The sequence below is a fragment of the Octopus bimaculoides genome, chromosome 5 (assembly GCF_001194135.2).
Source record: "Octopus bimaculoides isolate UCB-OBI-ISO-001 chromosome 5, ASM119413v2, whole genome shotgun sequence".
In the NCBI taxonomy this organism is placed as follows: domain Eukaryota; kingdom Metazoa; phylum Mollusca; class Cephalopoda; order Octopoda; family Octopodidae; genus Octopus; species Octopus bimaculoides.
The window spans coordinates 18,675,774-18,688,866 of NC_068985.1; the positions used below are offsets into that span (position 1 = coordinate 18,675,774).

The following is a 13,093-nucleotide window of genomic DNA, read 5'->3' on the forward strand; positions in this document are numbered from 1 at the left end:
CCTTACACTTGCTGTGGGCACAAGTGCCAGAAAGGCGACGCTGGGCACAGGTGCCATCCCGATTTCGCTTTCGCTTGCCCCAATAAGTCTTCGCAAGCTGAGTTTTGTGTCCAATGAAGGAGACGACATTGGCATGGGTTGGATATACAGATTTCACAAATCAGGGATAGACACAACTGTCTTCACACAACGTACTTCAAATACTCCAATAAATACAAACTCTCAACAATCTCAACAACTTCCACGAACTCTCAAAGACTCTTATGACTCCTCCAGTTTCAACCAATATGCGACTCTTTTGTCCATCTTTCCAATCCCACGGGGTTGTCAATAACTCTCGCCACATCATAAACCATTCAAGGTGGTGCTCCAGCATTGCCATAGTTAACTGTTCTGTCCAACTACAGCAATCAACAACTGTAACAAAGTATGTTTTACTACAATAAAGGGCCGACTGGCTCTTCTAATGTCAGTACACTGTAATTAATTATCATTGCACAATCTTAATTAAATCAACAGACAGTTCCAATTACAAGTGGGGAGCGTTTGTTAAGATATTAATTACTTAATGAGATCCGTTTTACTTTCTATAAAGAATTAATTTATGTGAGGAATGTGATATTTAGACTGAATAATCCTTTGGGCTTTGTTGGTGCTAACCACTAACAAAGTTGATGGATTTTTTTGTTTGAGGGAAAACATTGTAAGGTAGTGTGTGGCCAGTGCTAGATTAACCATTAAGCAAAATAAGCCTGTGCTTAGGGTTTCAAGGGAAACAGGGGCACCACAGAAATGGTAAATAGTTTGACACAAAAGAAATCACTTCAAACTTGCAAAAATAATATTCATGTTGCTTTATCTCTACTAAATACAGAAGCAGATATGCTACGTAAGATTAATTTTGAGGGTCTGACTAGACTTTACAATTAAAAAAAAGGTGGAGAAAGCTTTTCAAATATAAATAAAAGTGGAAGTATACAAAAATAGACATTATTTTTTGTCTTACTATTAGTTTTGCTTACTTTTGAAAAATAAAAATTTATCTTATGGTTTATCATTGTTTATATTTTAAATTACATATATATGGGGGACACCAAAATTTTTTTAGTACTTAAAGCCTTTCTGGGTCTTAATCTGGCACTGTGTGTGTGGAAGAAATATATAAAGAAAAATGATGTTCTTAACCACTACAATTCTAAAAATACTGAACTGCGTGAAATGTTCGTAATGCATTTTAGTTGTCGATAAACAAAGTGTAATAAATGATCAGAGACAGAACTGAATGCAACCAATATTGTGCAACAAACCAGTTTTGAAGAAAAGTGTCTGTTATTGTTGTTCTTCTTGTGATTGTTGTTCTTCTTGTAGTTGTTGTTCTTCTAGTTCTTGTTGTGGTGGTGGTACATAGTAAAGAGAACTGACAAAGCGCAAAATCTTATTAAAGATTTTTAGTATGCAAAAGTGTATTATTGATCAAGTAAGTTTTCTGAATGTTGTCCAGCATGTTAGTGATAAAAATATGTACAACCATGCCAAGTACGAGAAAACCACTCCATATTATGAGGAAAATGATTGAGAGTCAATAGTTACTCATCACTCGAATATTCTTTGGTTCTGAAGAGAAAAATCATTTCTTAGTGAAGTGGGTGAAGGTGTTGTTTTATTACTTTGAAATAAGTCAGTAATGTCTTTCTTTGACGGATCAGACTGCTCTGTTTCTCTGACTTATTGATTTTATTCCTGAATGCCTACACTCTTAAATATTGCCTTCATCAATACATAGGACACATTTCTTTGTAAAGAAAAAAAAAACATAAAATCTCCAGAGGGACAGAGTGAGATTTGCAGGTGAATTGCAAGGAAACATTTGGCAGTGAAGGAGGAAATGTGAGAGAGAAAGAAAGAAACAAAGAAATCTAAAAAAGACTGGTTCATGTGTTAGGTGAGAATGACATTTTGAAATAGAGGTTAGATTGCATCAAGCACTTACAGATAAGAATAGCTGAAAGCAGTATAAGTATGTGAAGCAACATAGCATATTTAACCCTTTTAATATCAATCTGCTTGAGACCACCCTTGGTTCTGTGCTACAAAGCAGTACAAATATCAGCCTAAAAATAACAAATTCTGCATTTTTTCAAAAATTAAATGTAAGAAAGGTAGTGTATTTCAACAGAAGTCATCATCATCATCATTTAACATCTGTTTTTCATGCTGGCATGGGTTGGATGATTTAACAGAAGTTGGCCAGTTGAAGAGCTGCCCAGATTCCAGTTGTCTGTTTTGGCATGGTTTCTATGGCTGGATGTCCTTACCAATGCCTACCACTTTACAGAGTGTACTGGGTGTTTGTATGCAGCACTGGCAAACGCACTTGTATTTGGCACCGGCACAAACGCTTTTATGTGACAGAGGCACATGTACTTTTACATGGCACTGGTATGAGCACTTTTATGTGGCACCAACACCCACAGCACGGGCGCATATATGTAGCACCAGCAACCACGGCATGAGGATCTCTCAGCTGAGAGCTTTGTCTAGAGACATGCCTGGATGCATGGACAGTCACAATTTTACTTAGCTTGACATGTCTTCTCAAGCACAGAAAACCATCAGAAGTCTTGGTCCCTTGTCATCTCCTCTGTGAGGCCCAATATGGTAACAAAGGGGTTAAAAATGTTTAGTCACAGCAAATAATTTGGTTAGACAGTAGACAGAGAAACAAAGAACTCTAATGTCAGACAAAGAAAATTTTTTTAAATGTGGATGAAAGTGGTTAAAGCATATGTTTTTGAAGTCAAGAGAGTGAGGTTGTTGGCAACAAGCAAGTAACAATTGCTTCTTTGAAAAAACAAACTTGATTTTTATCTTTTACTTGTTTCAATTATTGGATTGCATCCATACTGGGATATCACTTTGAAGGGTTTAGAACAAACAGACTCCTCAGTACAATAACACCTTGATATACAAATTAATTTGTTCCTGGAGACCACTCATAAAGTAAAAACTTGTAAAGCAGTGCAATAATTTCCCATAGTAGCAATGTTATAAATCATAATTCATTCCCAGAAAAATATTTTATCTATAAAATTTATAATACTTGTAAATAAACAGAGATAAAACAATAGAATGTAAAGTAAAAAGAATGTCGAGATTATCTATAATAAAAAATATTATCATAATCGTTTTCTGAATCACTTTCACTGGACTCGTGCACACCACTTGTAGATGTGATCACCAATTCACAAGCACTCGTAGACAGACTTGTAGATTTCTTTTTTAAAAACCAGTCTAGAGTTGTTTGCTTGGAAAGAGCTGTTTTTGCTCTCTACAGATTTCTTGGTAACACGCAGAAGCATTTGTTATAGTTGTAGAAACTTTTGCACTTCATTCAAAATTTGGATCTTGTGCTTGAAAAATAAAACCTGGGGTCTCATGAAGCAAATGCTCATTAAGTAAGGTGTTGGTACTTTATTCTATCAATTTCTTTTGCTGAACTGTTAAGTTACAGTGATGTAAACAAACCAACACTAGTTGTCAATATATGTATGTGTATGTATCATATGTATATATATATATATGACATGCTTCCACATTGTTTCTGCCAGTAAAATTCACTCATAAAGCATTAGTCAGCCAGGGCTTATAGGAAAGACTTGCCCAAGGTGCTGTGCAGTGGGAGTGAACCCAAAACTACGTGGTTGCAAAGCTATCCTCTTAACCACAAAGCCTTGCCTGCACCTATGCATTTTCTCAAAGTTGCTGACCATCTGACCATTTAGTTGATAGTGATAGAATCAAGAGATATGGGACATAGAAAATATATAATTTCACTAAGGGTACATATTAAATTATTGCATCATCATCATCATTATCATTTAACGTCCATTTTCCATGCTGGCATGGGTTGGACGGTTTGAAAACTGGTAAACCCAAGGAGCAGCACCAGGTTCTGATCTGATTTGGCAAGGTTTCTACAGCTGGATGCCCTTCCTAATGCCAAACCACTTCAAGAGTGTAGTGGGTGATTTTTATATGCCACCAGCACGGGTGCCATTGACCTGACAGACATCGGCCACAACTATGGTCTCACTTGGCTTGACAGGTCTACACAAGCATGGTATCTTGCCAAAGGTCTCAGTCACCTGTCACTATCTCCATGAGGCCCAATGTTCAAACAGTGCTTTTTACATGCTATCAGCATGGGTGCCAGTCAGATAGCACTGGCATGGTCCACGACTATGATTTTAAATTAACATTATTAATTTTGCTTTATTTACTTTAAAATTTCCTTTCTTATTTCAGTCCAACGAAACGAGATAAACTCCAAAGACCAGCCCATGTTGCAACAAAAACATTTCAAGCGTTACGTATATTTGTGAACAATGAACTAAACCAGCTGTCAAATGGATTACTCGTCGCTCACAATTATCTAAAAGAAGGAGGCGTTTGTGCAGTTATTTCTTTCCATTCTCTTGAAGATCGTATTGTCAAAAGACATTTTCATGGAATTGATATTAATGCTGCTAAGAACATGTCTTTAAGCAGTCATCAGTTTCTAAGTCCTTCCAAAATATTCAATGAAACATCTGTGCAAAGTATTATATCAAAGAAATGGAACCCTATACAAAAGAAAGTTATTGTTCCTGATCTTACAGAAGTTGAACAGAATCCCCGAGCTCGATCTGCCAAGTTAAGAGCTGCTATTAAATGCAGCTCTTAAATTCATTATTCATTATTTATTTTCAAACTAAGGTGGTGAAATGGTAGAATCATTAGCATGTTGGACACAATACCTGGTGGTGTTTCTTCTGGCTGTTTATGTTCTAAGTTCAAATCCTACAAAGGCCAACTTCACCTTTCATATTTTTGGGGTGTCAATGAAATAAGTACCAGTCAAGTACTGGGGTCAATGTAATCAAGTAGCCCCACTTCCTAAAATTATTGGCCTTGTGCTAAAACTAGAAAGAATTATTTATTTTTTAAACTTGGTTCATATACAAGTGAAAAATGTAACCTTTTCACTGAATTTACAAAATTCTGTTGATAAAAGTTTTGGCAGCTATTTCAGCTGAAATTGCTTGAAAACACACAATTGCTACAGCTTAACTGGAGAACAATGTAAAATCTAAATACACAATATATACCATACTCAGTGGTGTGTAATATGCATTTTTTCCCCAAAGAGTATCTCAAAATGTTATCCTGGGCCCTATATGCAAAGTTGGGTGTTCCATAAGCTTATTTTATTCCAGATTCTGAATATGCTGAAATTGAAGTATATGTAATATGTTAATGTGTCTTTTATGCCATCAAATATGGTATATGATCTATTAATATTTACTCTGAAGTAAATATTAATTAATATTAATCAACCAAATTTTCACTGTTTCTACCTCAAATCCAGACTGACTAGATTTTATTTCATCCCATATATGAACTCATCACTGATGCCTAATGATAAATCATTGAACTTGTTTTATTTTTTCTCTTGTAAATATTTTGCTTAGAAAGGATGTTTCATTAAAACACAATCAGCATCATTTTTCTTTAACCAAGAGCTAGTCACATTTCTGATTCACTTTGTATTGTTTGTGACAGCTTTGTTGCCACTTATTCATTTTGTTCTTTTACAGCAGTGGTTCCCAAAGTGGGCAGTATTACACCCCTGAGGGTGGTGGAAAGTTCCAAGGGGATGCTGAAGAAAAGTGGGGCAATAATGGGGTAGCAATTCATGTAAAAAGTGGGGCAATAACGGGGGAGCAATCCATGTAAAAACAACATAATGGGTTCATTAGGTTAAGTTTTATTTGTGAAATGCAGTTGCTTTGAATTTGCTTCAGAAAGAGGTCTATTTGTGATGGTTAACTGCGGTGGGGATACTAGGAATGTGGCATGGGTATCAGTAGGGGCTTGAAAAAGTTTGGGAACCACTGTTTTACAGTATCACCCTTTTGATCATATATAACAATAATATGTTGGTGACCAAATCTCTTTGATCTAGCGGGTGACATACAAGCTAGATGAGGGCAGATGGCTTGAGAAAGCTGTGCAACTCATATACAATGGTGATAAAGCAGGCAGCTGGCACTAAGAAATTTGATGTACTGATGAACTCACCTTGATAACAAAAAATTTTTTCACTATTTTCAAAACTATCTGAAACAAAGTATTTCAAGAGAAAAATGGTTACTATATTTTCTGGCATACAAGCTGGCATAATACATAGTGTAAACATCAAAACGTCATCACTATCTTTTCATTGCATTTCACATGAAATTTTTGGTCCTCCAAAGTTTTCCTGGTGAATTGCCATTTTTCAGTGTAAATTTCGGTCTGCAAAATTGAACTTGTGTGCCAGAAAATAGTATAAAATGCCCCCTTAAGAGAACACTACTATCTATCTATCTTTATAGACGAACGGTAGACGCATCGGCTCCGTAAGTTTTGCCTTTTTTATGCTTTCAAAAGTTTGTATTTAAATTGAATTTTGTATAGAAAGTTGTACAACAACTTATAGACTCTGTGGTGCAAGTTCATTGCAACGGAGATCTGCCCTGTGTGGCATATTTCCAGATTTTAAAAATTGATTTCAGCTTTTTAGCCATTTTTTGTTTTGGATGATGGCGTCTTCAAGCCATGAAGACGATCGTCAAAGGAATGCTGAATTTTGCAGCGTGTCGTTTGACATTGATTTCCATACACTTCCTTCCCCACATTTAAACGAGGGAATGAAGAAAAAGGAAAAAGACATCACACACACAGATGCGAGTGTTAACATGAAAGTTAACACTGCCACCACCAACAAAAACAAAGCTGTAACCAAGGTTACAAAGCCATGCATAAACACCGTTACTAATGTCTCTGATGTAAACTCCATTTCTGCTGATGCCATCATCACCACCACCACTACCAACAACAACAACAGCAGCAGCAACAGTTCAACTCAACCTTTGCTCTCTTCACCAGCAGCAAGTGAAAGAGAGGAAGGAAAAATGAAAACAAGCCACAACACCACTGACACAGTCACAAATGCCACATCTGCCACCAATACCAGCGCCAGCACCAGCAACAATAATAACAACAATAACAAAAAAAACTTTGCTGAAGCTTTGAAGCAAAAAGAAACAGTTGTGTCTTATACGACACAACAAATAATAGATATGAGAAAGTTGATTACAAAAGAAAATAATGAAGTACAATTAAACATCCCCGAACATACATTACAAGAGACAAACAAAAGAACCATCATTTACAAAGTAATTAATACTAAAAGTAGGAGGCCAGTACAGACAAAAATCAGAAATGTTTGCACTCAATCTGGTCTGATAAAGTATACATCGCTTGGTGGCATAAATATGCCCATGTCCAAGTGATTTTTCGAAATGAAGAGTTAGCAAAGAAATTTTCAACGCTAACTCTTCAAACACAAGAAATAACTATGATACCTAGTTACCTTGGCCAAAGGGTAACAATAAAACATGCACCTCCAACAATAGACACATTATGGTTGCTATCGGCCATATGTGTCGACATGGAGAACATTTAATATCCTCCAAATCACCGTTGGAGAAAACAACTGGACAGGAAAAACAATACAAATCCTGTTCCACACAAACGAGGAGGAAATACAAAAAATTCCACCTTACATCCGTGTGTCACCCAATCAAAAACTATATGTAGTGGTAGAGGGCAGGCGGCCTCGCTGTTACTTATGTGACAGCAAGGCACACCTCAAAAAGTAGTGTCCGACTGCCCTAAAAACACGACAACAACAAGGGTACCTCTTAAATGATATCAAGTCACATAACTTGGGAATCATAGCCATAAGTGAGACCAGACTCCATGAGCCGCGGGCCCTAAAGTCCATGTTTGGCGGACAATTTAACATTTATTTTTCTCCCTGTCTGCCGAGGATGGGCGGTAGTGGCACGGCGGTTCTTTTTCGCAAGAGTCTGGATCTCGAACTAAAGAACACTACAATATAGAGTAGTGTTTCTCAACCTTTTTGGAGGCTCATGCCCCTTTCCCTTCTAGACCTAACTTATTTCTGCATATCATCATCATCATTTAACGTCCGTTGTCCATGCTGGTATAGGTTGGACGATTTGACTGAACTGCCAAGCTGGAAGGCTGCACCAGACTCCAGTCTGATTTGGCATAGTTTTCTACGGCTGGATGCCCTTCCAAATGCCAACCACTCCAAGAGTGTAATGGGTGCTTTTACGTGCCACTGGCACAGATACTGTTTGCATGACACCGGAGTGCATTTACGTGTCACCAGCATGGGTGTGAATTTGCATGACACCAGTATCTGCCATATCTGTGATTTTGCTCGGCTTGATGGGTCTTCTCAAACACAACATAATGCCAAAGATCTTGGTCATTGCCTCCGTGAAGCCCAACACTTGAAAGGAACTCAGCCACTCTGCCTCCATGAGGCCCAACGCTCAAAAGGAACTCAGCCACCTTGCTTCTGTGAAGCCCAAATTTTAAAAAATTATTTTACTTTTTGCAACGTATGTCAGTTGCATTGTATCATATAAAAACAGTGTTTACAGTAAGCTACTATAAAGGCAACCATTTCTATGTAGATAAAACTGTGTATTAAGTAAATAAAATTCTATAATGACAGTTAGGTGCAGTCGAAACATAAATTAGAAGAACTACCAGAAATTAACTTTAATAATGTTTACATTAAAGCAAGTAGCTACATCGAAGTAGGAGATGAATGTCACTACTAGTTTAACCCCAGGCGGAGTAGTAACATTCATTTGCCACTTTGATGTAGCTACTCGCTTTAATGTTTGGTATACGTTACTACTCTATCTCTTCTTGAGATTTCGTAGCTAGCTATTTTGCTTGTTGCAAATCAGTGACCGATGGTCACTTTGTTTACAATATATCGCTGGCAGAAGCGGATCTTAGCTACACTCCACTGCACAGGTGCATGAGGCTGATGTGAGCCAGATAGCTCGAAACTGGCCGGTCCCATGATCCTGTCAGCTGTTGGAGGGTAGTCGGGGCCCACTCCCGTTGCTAGTGATGTATTGTGTGTAAAAGGTGCAGAGCTTGCACCGAAAACCAGCTGCCAGAGAATCCACTTGGGTTTAAACTAGTTGTTACATTCATCTGCCACTTTCGCTTTACTGTTTAGTATACATTTCTACTCTATCTCTTCTTGAGATTTTTAGAATTTAGTTTGGATTCAGTCTTAGAGTCAAATTTACTGATCATTTCCTGTTTAGTTTATAATTCTATTTTAATTACACAAAAAGTGTCACAAATTTGGTATATTATGCAATATACCCTTTATACTGAATTTCTTACCATGAGTTGCCATCAGAGTTAAAACTTGAAATAATCATAAATGTATTTGCATTTAATACTTAGTGAACTATAAAATGATATAATATATTGCATATCTTTTCTTTGGTAAACAATAAATATTAAATACTGTAGAAATTATATTTAAATAACAAAGATCACTTTGAAACAAAACAAAAAAAAAAGAGAAGATTAAATTGCAGAAACAGTTTTATTAATTACAGAAACTGGAATGGCTCATTAGCAAATTCAGTAGTTTGAAGTTTTTCATTTTTGTTTGTTTGTTTTTTTTTCGTTTTAAAGATTAACCTTTTCTACTTGGCAGTAATTTTACAAAAATTGGTTGTCCAATAGTAAATATTTCATCAAAATAGGTCTTTGCAAATGAAAAATAAACAAAAGTGTTACTATTGCAAAATAGCTGATATTAAAAAAAAAAGTCAACAAATGAATTATTTTATTGAATAAAAAGTTTTGTTCACTTTTTCAGTGTGAATTTAGTGACGATTATTTACAGGCATTTGAAATACTGTGAATCAGCTAGCTAGCAAAGAAGTGAAATAATAAAATAAGAGCATAAATCACAACCAATATAACAAAAATTACTTGAATTTTGGATGATATTTCTTTTAAGTGATGAATAGACTAGGATTGAAAGATAAAGTGTGTTTGCTATTAAAATTGACAATTTAATAAATTGTAACTGTTTGTAGCAATTTTTTAAAAACTGAAGGTGAATACAAGAAGTAATATCAACAATAATAATAATAACAATACTGTAAAATTTAGGCTTTGATGATAAATGAAAATGGAAGAAATTCGCAAGTCAGACAAATTCAAATATGTTTAAATTAGAAGGAATTCAACATATTTTAAAAAAGCAGTTGTAAAAAATATATGTGAATAGACCCAAGAAATGTTAAAAATACTATTGTAAAAAATATGGTAGGCAAAGATTGGACCTGAATTAATCTCTTAATGATTATTATTTTGAAGGTGTTATGATGTTTTCAAAACAGCCCCAATACAAATCAAAGATTTGATGAGAATAAAATGTATAGAACACAAAGCTTTGGTTAGATATGAATTAACTAATGGAATACTAGGAATCATTAATTTTGACAGAGTTTCCAGCCTTCACCTGCCATGTAGAGAATTTTGTTGGATTTTTTCATTGGAACTTTCACTGTCATAGCTTTATCAACATCATTTCTACTTGATTTATGATAAAATGTATCATCTGAGTAGTTTTACCTATTAATATTGTAGAGGGCAGAGTACAGAAGGTAAATATATTCAGATAAATATAATACATGTAGCCTTTGTGAAGGTGCATGGCTCAATGGTTACAGTATTCGGCTCACAATCATGAGGTAGTGAGTTTGATTCCTGGATCAGGCTGTGTGTCATGTTCTTGAGCAAGACATTTTGTTTCATGTTGTTCCAGTTCACTCAGCTGTAGAAATGAGTTGTGATGTAACTGGTGCCAAGCTGTATCAGCCTATGCTTTTCCCTTGGATAACACTGGTAGTGTGAAGAACGGAAAATGGATTTCATGGGCGACTGCTGGCCTTCCACAAACAGCCTTGCTTGGACTTGTGCCTCAGAGGGGGAACTTTCTAGAAGCAATCCCATGGTCATTCATGACCAGAAAGTGTCCTTACCCTTTACATGTAACCTTGTTTAATCACTGGTTCATTCATCACAGGTTGATTTGTGATAACATGGGTCAAGGATCAGTGAAAGATTCTGCTTGTGCCACAGAAACTTACCCTAGTGACCATTCACAATGCTCAGCTACCTAAAATGCACCAATTATCGCTTGTTTTGGCATCACCATGTTGTGAGACTGCATATTTTTTAATACGGATGTATGTACTCACACCTATCAATATGACACCAGTGAACAGAAAGAATACAATGGTGCCTGATCTTAAGGAACAATGCAGACAAGTGTATTCTCTACAGGAAAAGATAGAGATGTTCAAGAAAACACGATGGTGGAAGCTTCATTGTTGTAGACTGCAAGTTTGGTGCCAATGAATCCACCATTCTATTTACAAAATGTATAGAGATAATTCATCTATGACTATGTGGGTTTTTTTTTAACCCCTGTGATAAACAAGGATAGATTTCCTAAAAACATTTACTGTGATGCAGCACAGAACTTTGTCAGTGAACAGGTTGCGGTCTCAAAGTGACGAAAATATTTTGACAAATTAAATTTAAATGTTGAAGTGAATCTAACGGTTTTTGTGTGTTATTTTAAATGGCTTATAAACACCTTCCACGCTGCAATTATTTACTGAAAGTAGTGTAGAAATTAATTCATATATGGTGAGAATGGAGGAGGATAGCTGCGTGAAAAAGTGCCACACCCTAACAGTTGAGGGAACCCGTGGAAGAGGTAGGCCCAGGAAGACCTGGGCTGAGGTGGTGAGGCAAGACCTTCGTACATTGGGCCTCACCGAGGCGATGACTACTGACCGAGACCTTTGGAAATGTGCTGTGCGTGAGAAGACCCGGCAAGCCAAGTAAGATCGTTGCCAGTGCCCCTGGACTGGCTTGTGCGGGTGGCACATAAAAGACACCATTTCAAGCGTGGCCGTTTTCGTGCGGGTGACACGTAAAAGCACCCACTACACTCTCTGAGTGGTTGGCGTTAGGAAGGGCATCCAGCTGTAGAAACTCTGCCAAATCAGACTGGAGCCTGGTGTTGCCATCCGGTTTCACCAGTCCTCAGTCAAATCGTCCAACCCATGCTAGCATGGAAAGCGGACGTTAAACGATGATGATGATGAACTTCTTGAAGTTTATAGTTTAAAGGATTATTTTTAAATTATATACCTAGATTGAACTACATTAAAAATCTGAGAAATAAATAATATATTCCTATTTTACTCTGATGCTTTTTCAAGTGCCTATATCGATTTTAAATGAATCTAGAATTTAATTTGATATATGTCAAATCCAGCTGCTAGAATTTTTTCCTTTCATTCTACAGCTAAATAAATATACATATAAAATTATATAAGCACAAGAAATGTTTAATACCCTTTGTTTAGATTAAATTTAATCTTTCTCTTTGTCAGATTACTCTATCAAATGTAATGCTTATTCTCATTGCTTTGAATGACTGTATTTTAACGTGTATAAGAAACCCCCTAATTTCGGGGGCTTAAAATTTGGAAACAAGGTTTTGTAAGGGATTATAATACTATCCATGTATAAGAACTCCCATATTTTTTTTGACAAAAAAGGGTTCCTTATACATGTTAAAATACAGTAATAATGCATTGTCTCTTAGCTTTGAGATTTTGATGATGTGACTTTATTTTTAGAATGACATTGTAGGGTAGGTGTAAGAGGTCAGATCTGGCTAGTTTGAACAGGTAGAATATTTAGGTTGGATATAGATGGTTTAAATGCTAAAGGGTTGAACTCAAAATTATAAAAAACCTAGCTGCCCAAAACAACCTACATTTATTCCAATTAAAAATTCAAAAGTAGGATATATTTGGTTTGTCATAAGAAAGAAGAAAGTCTAACATTTAACCCTTAGCATTCAGATTTATTAAACGTAAAGCTTATTTATACACATAGTTTTGTATTTATCATTCATGATCTTGCAACTTCAAGATTTCAATGATGTGATTTAGTTTTCAGAATGACTTTGTAGTGTAGGTGTGAGAGACCAGATCTGCCCTGTTTGAACATACTAGAGTTAAAATTCATTAAAAAAAAAACACGTCTGCACTATTTCTAT

The 13,093-nt window shown here is 36.1% G+C and overlaps 1 protein-coding gene across 3 annotated transcripts in view; it reads left to right on the forward strand.

Moving 5' to 3' along the window:
- The window catches only part of LOC106871759 (probable methyltransferase-like protein 15 homolog), a 23,191-nt gene extending 16,948 nt beyond the window's left edge, over positions 1-6,243 (forward strand). For all 3 annotated transcript variants that reach the window (XM_014918394.2, XM_014918395.2, XM_014918396.2), the window contains one exon: positions 4,306-6,243. In XM_014918394.2, the coding sequence (XP_014773880.1) occupies positions 4,306-4,723 (418 nt within the window). In that variant the 3' untranslated portion in view covers positions 4,724-6,243. The remainder of the gene's footprint in view (positions 1-4,305) is intronic.
- Positions 6,244-13,093: the final 6,850 nt, after the last annotated feature.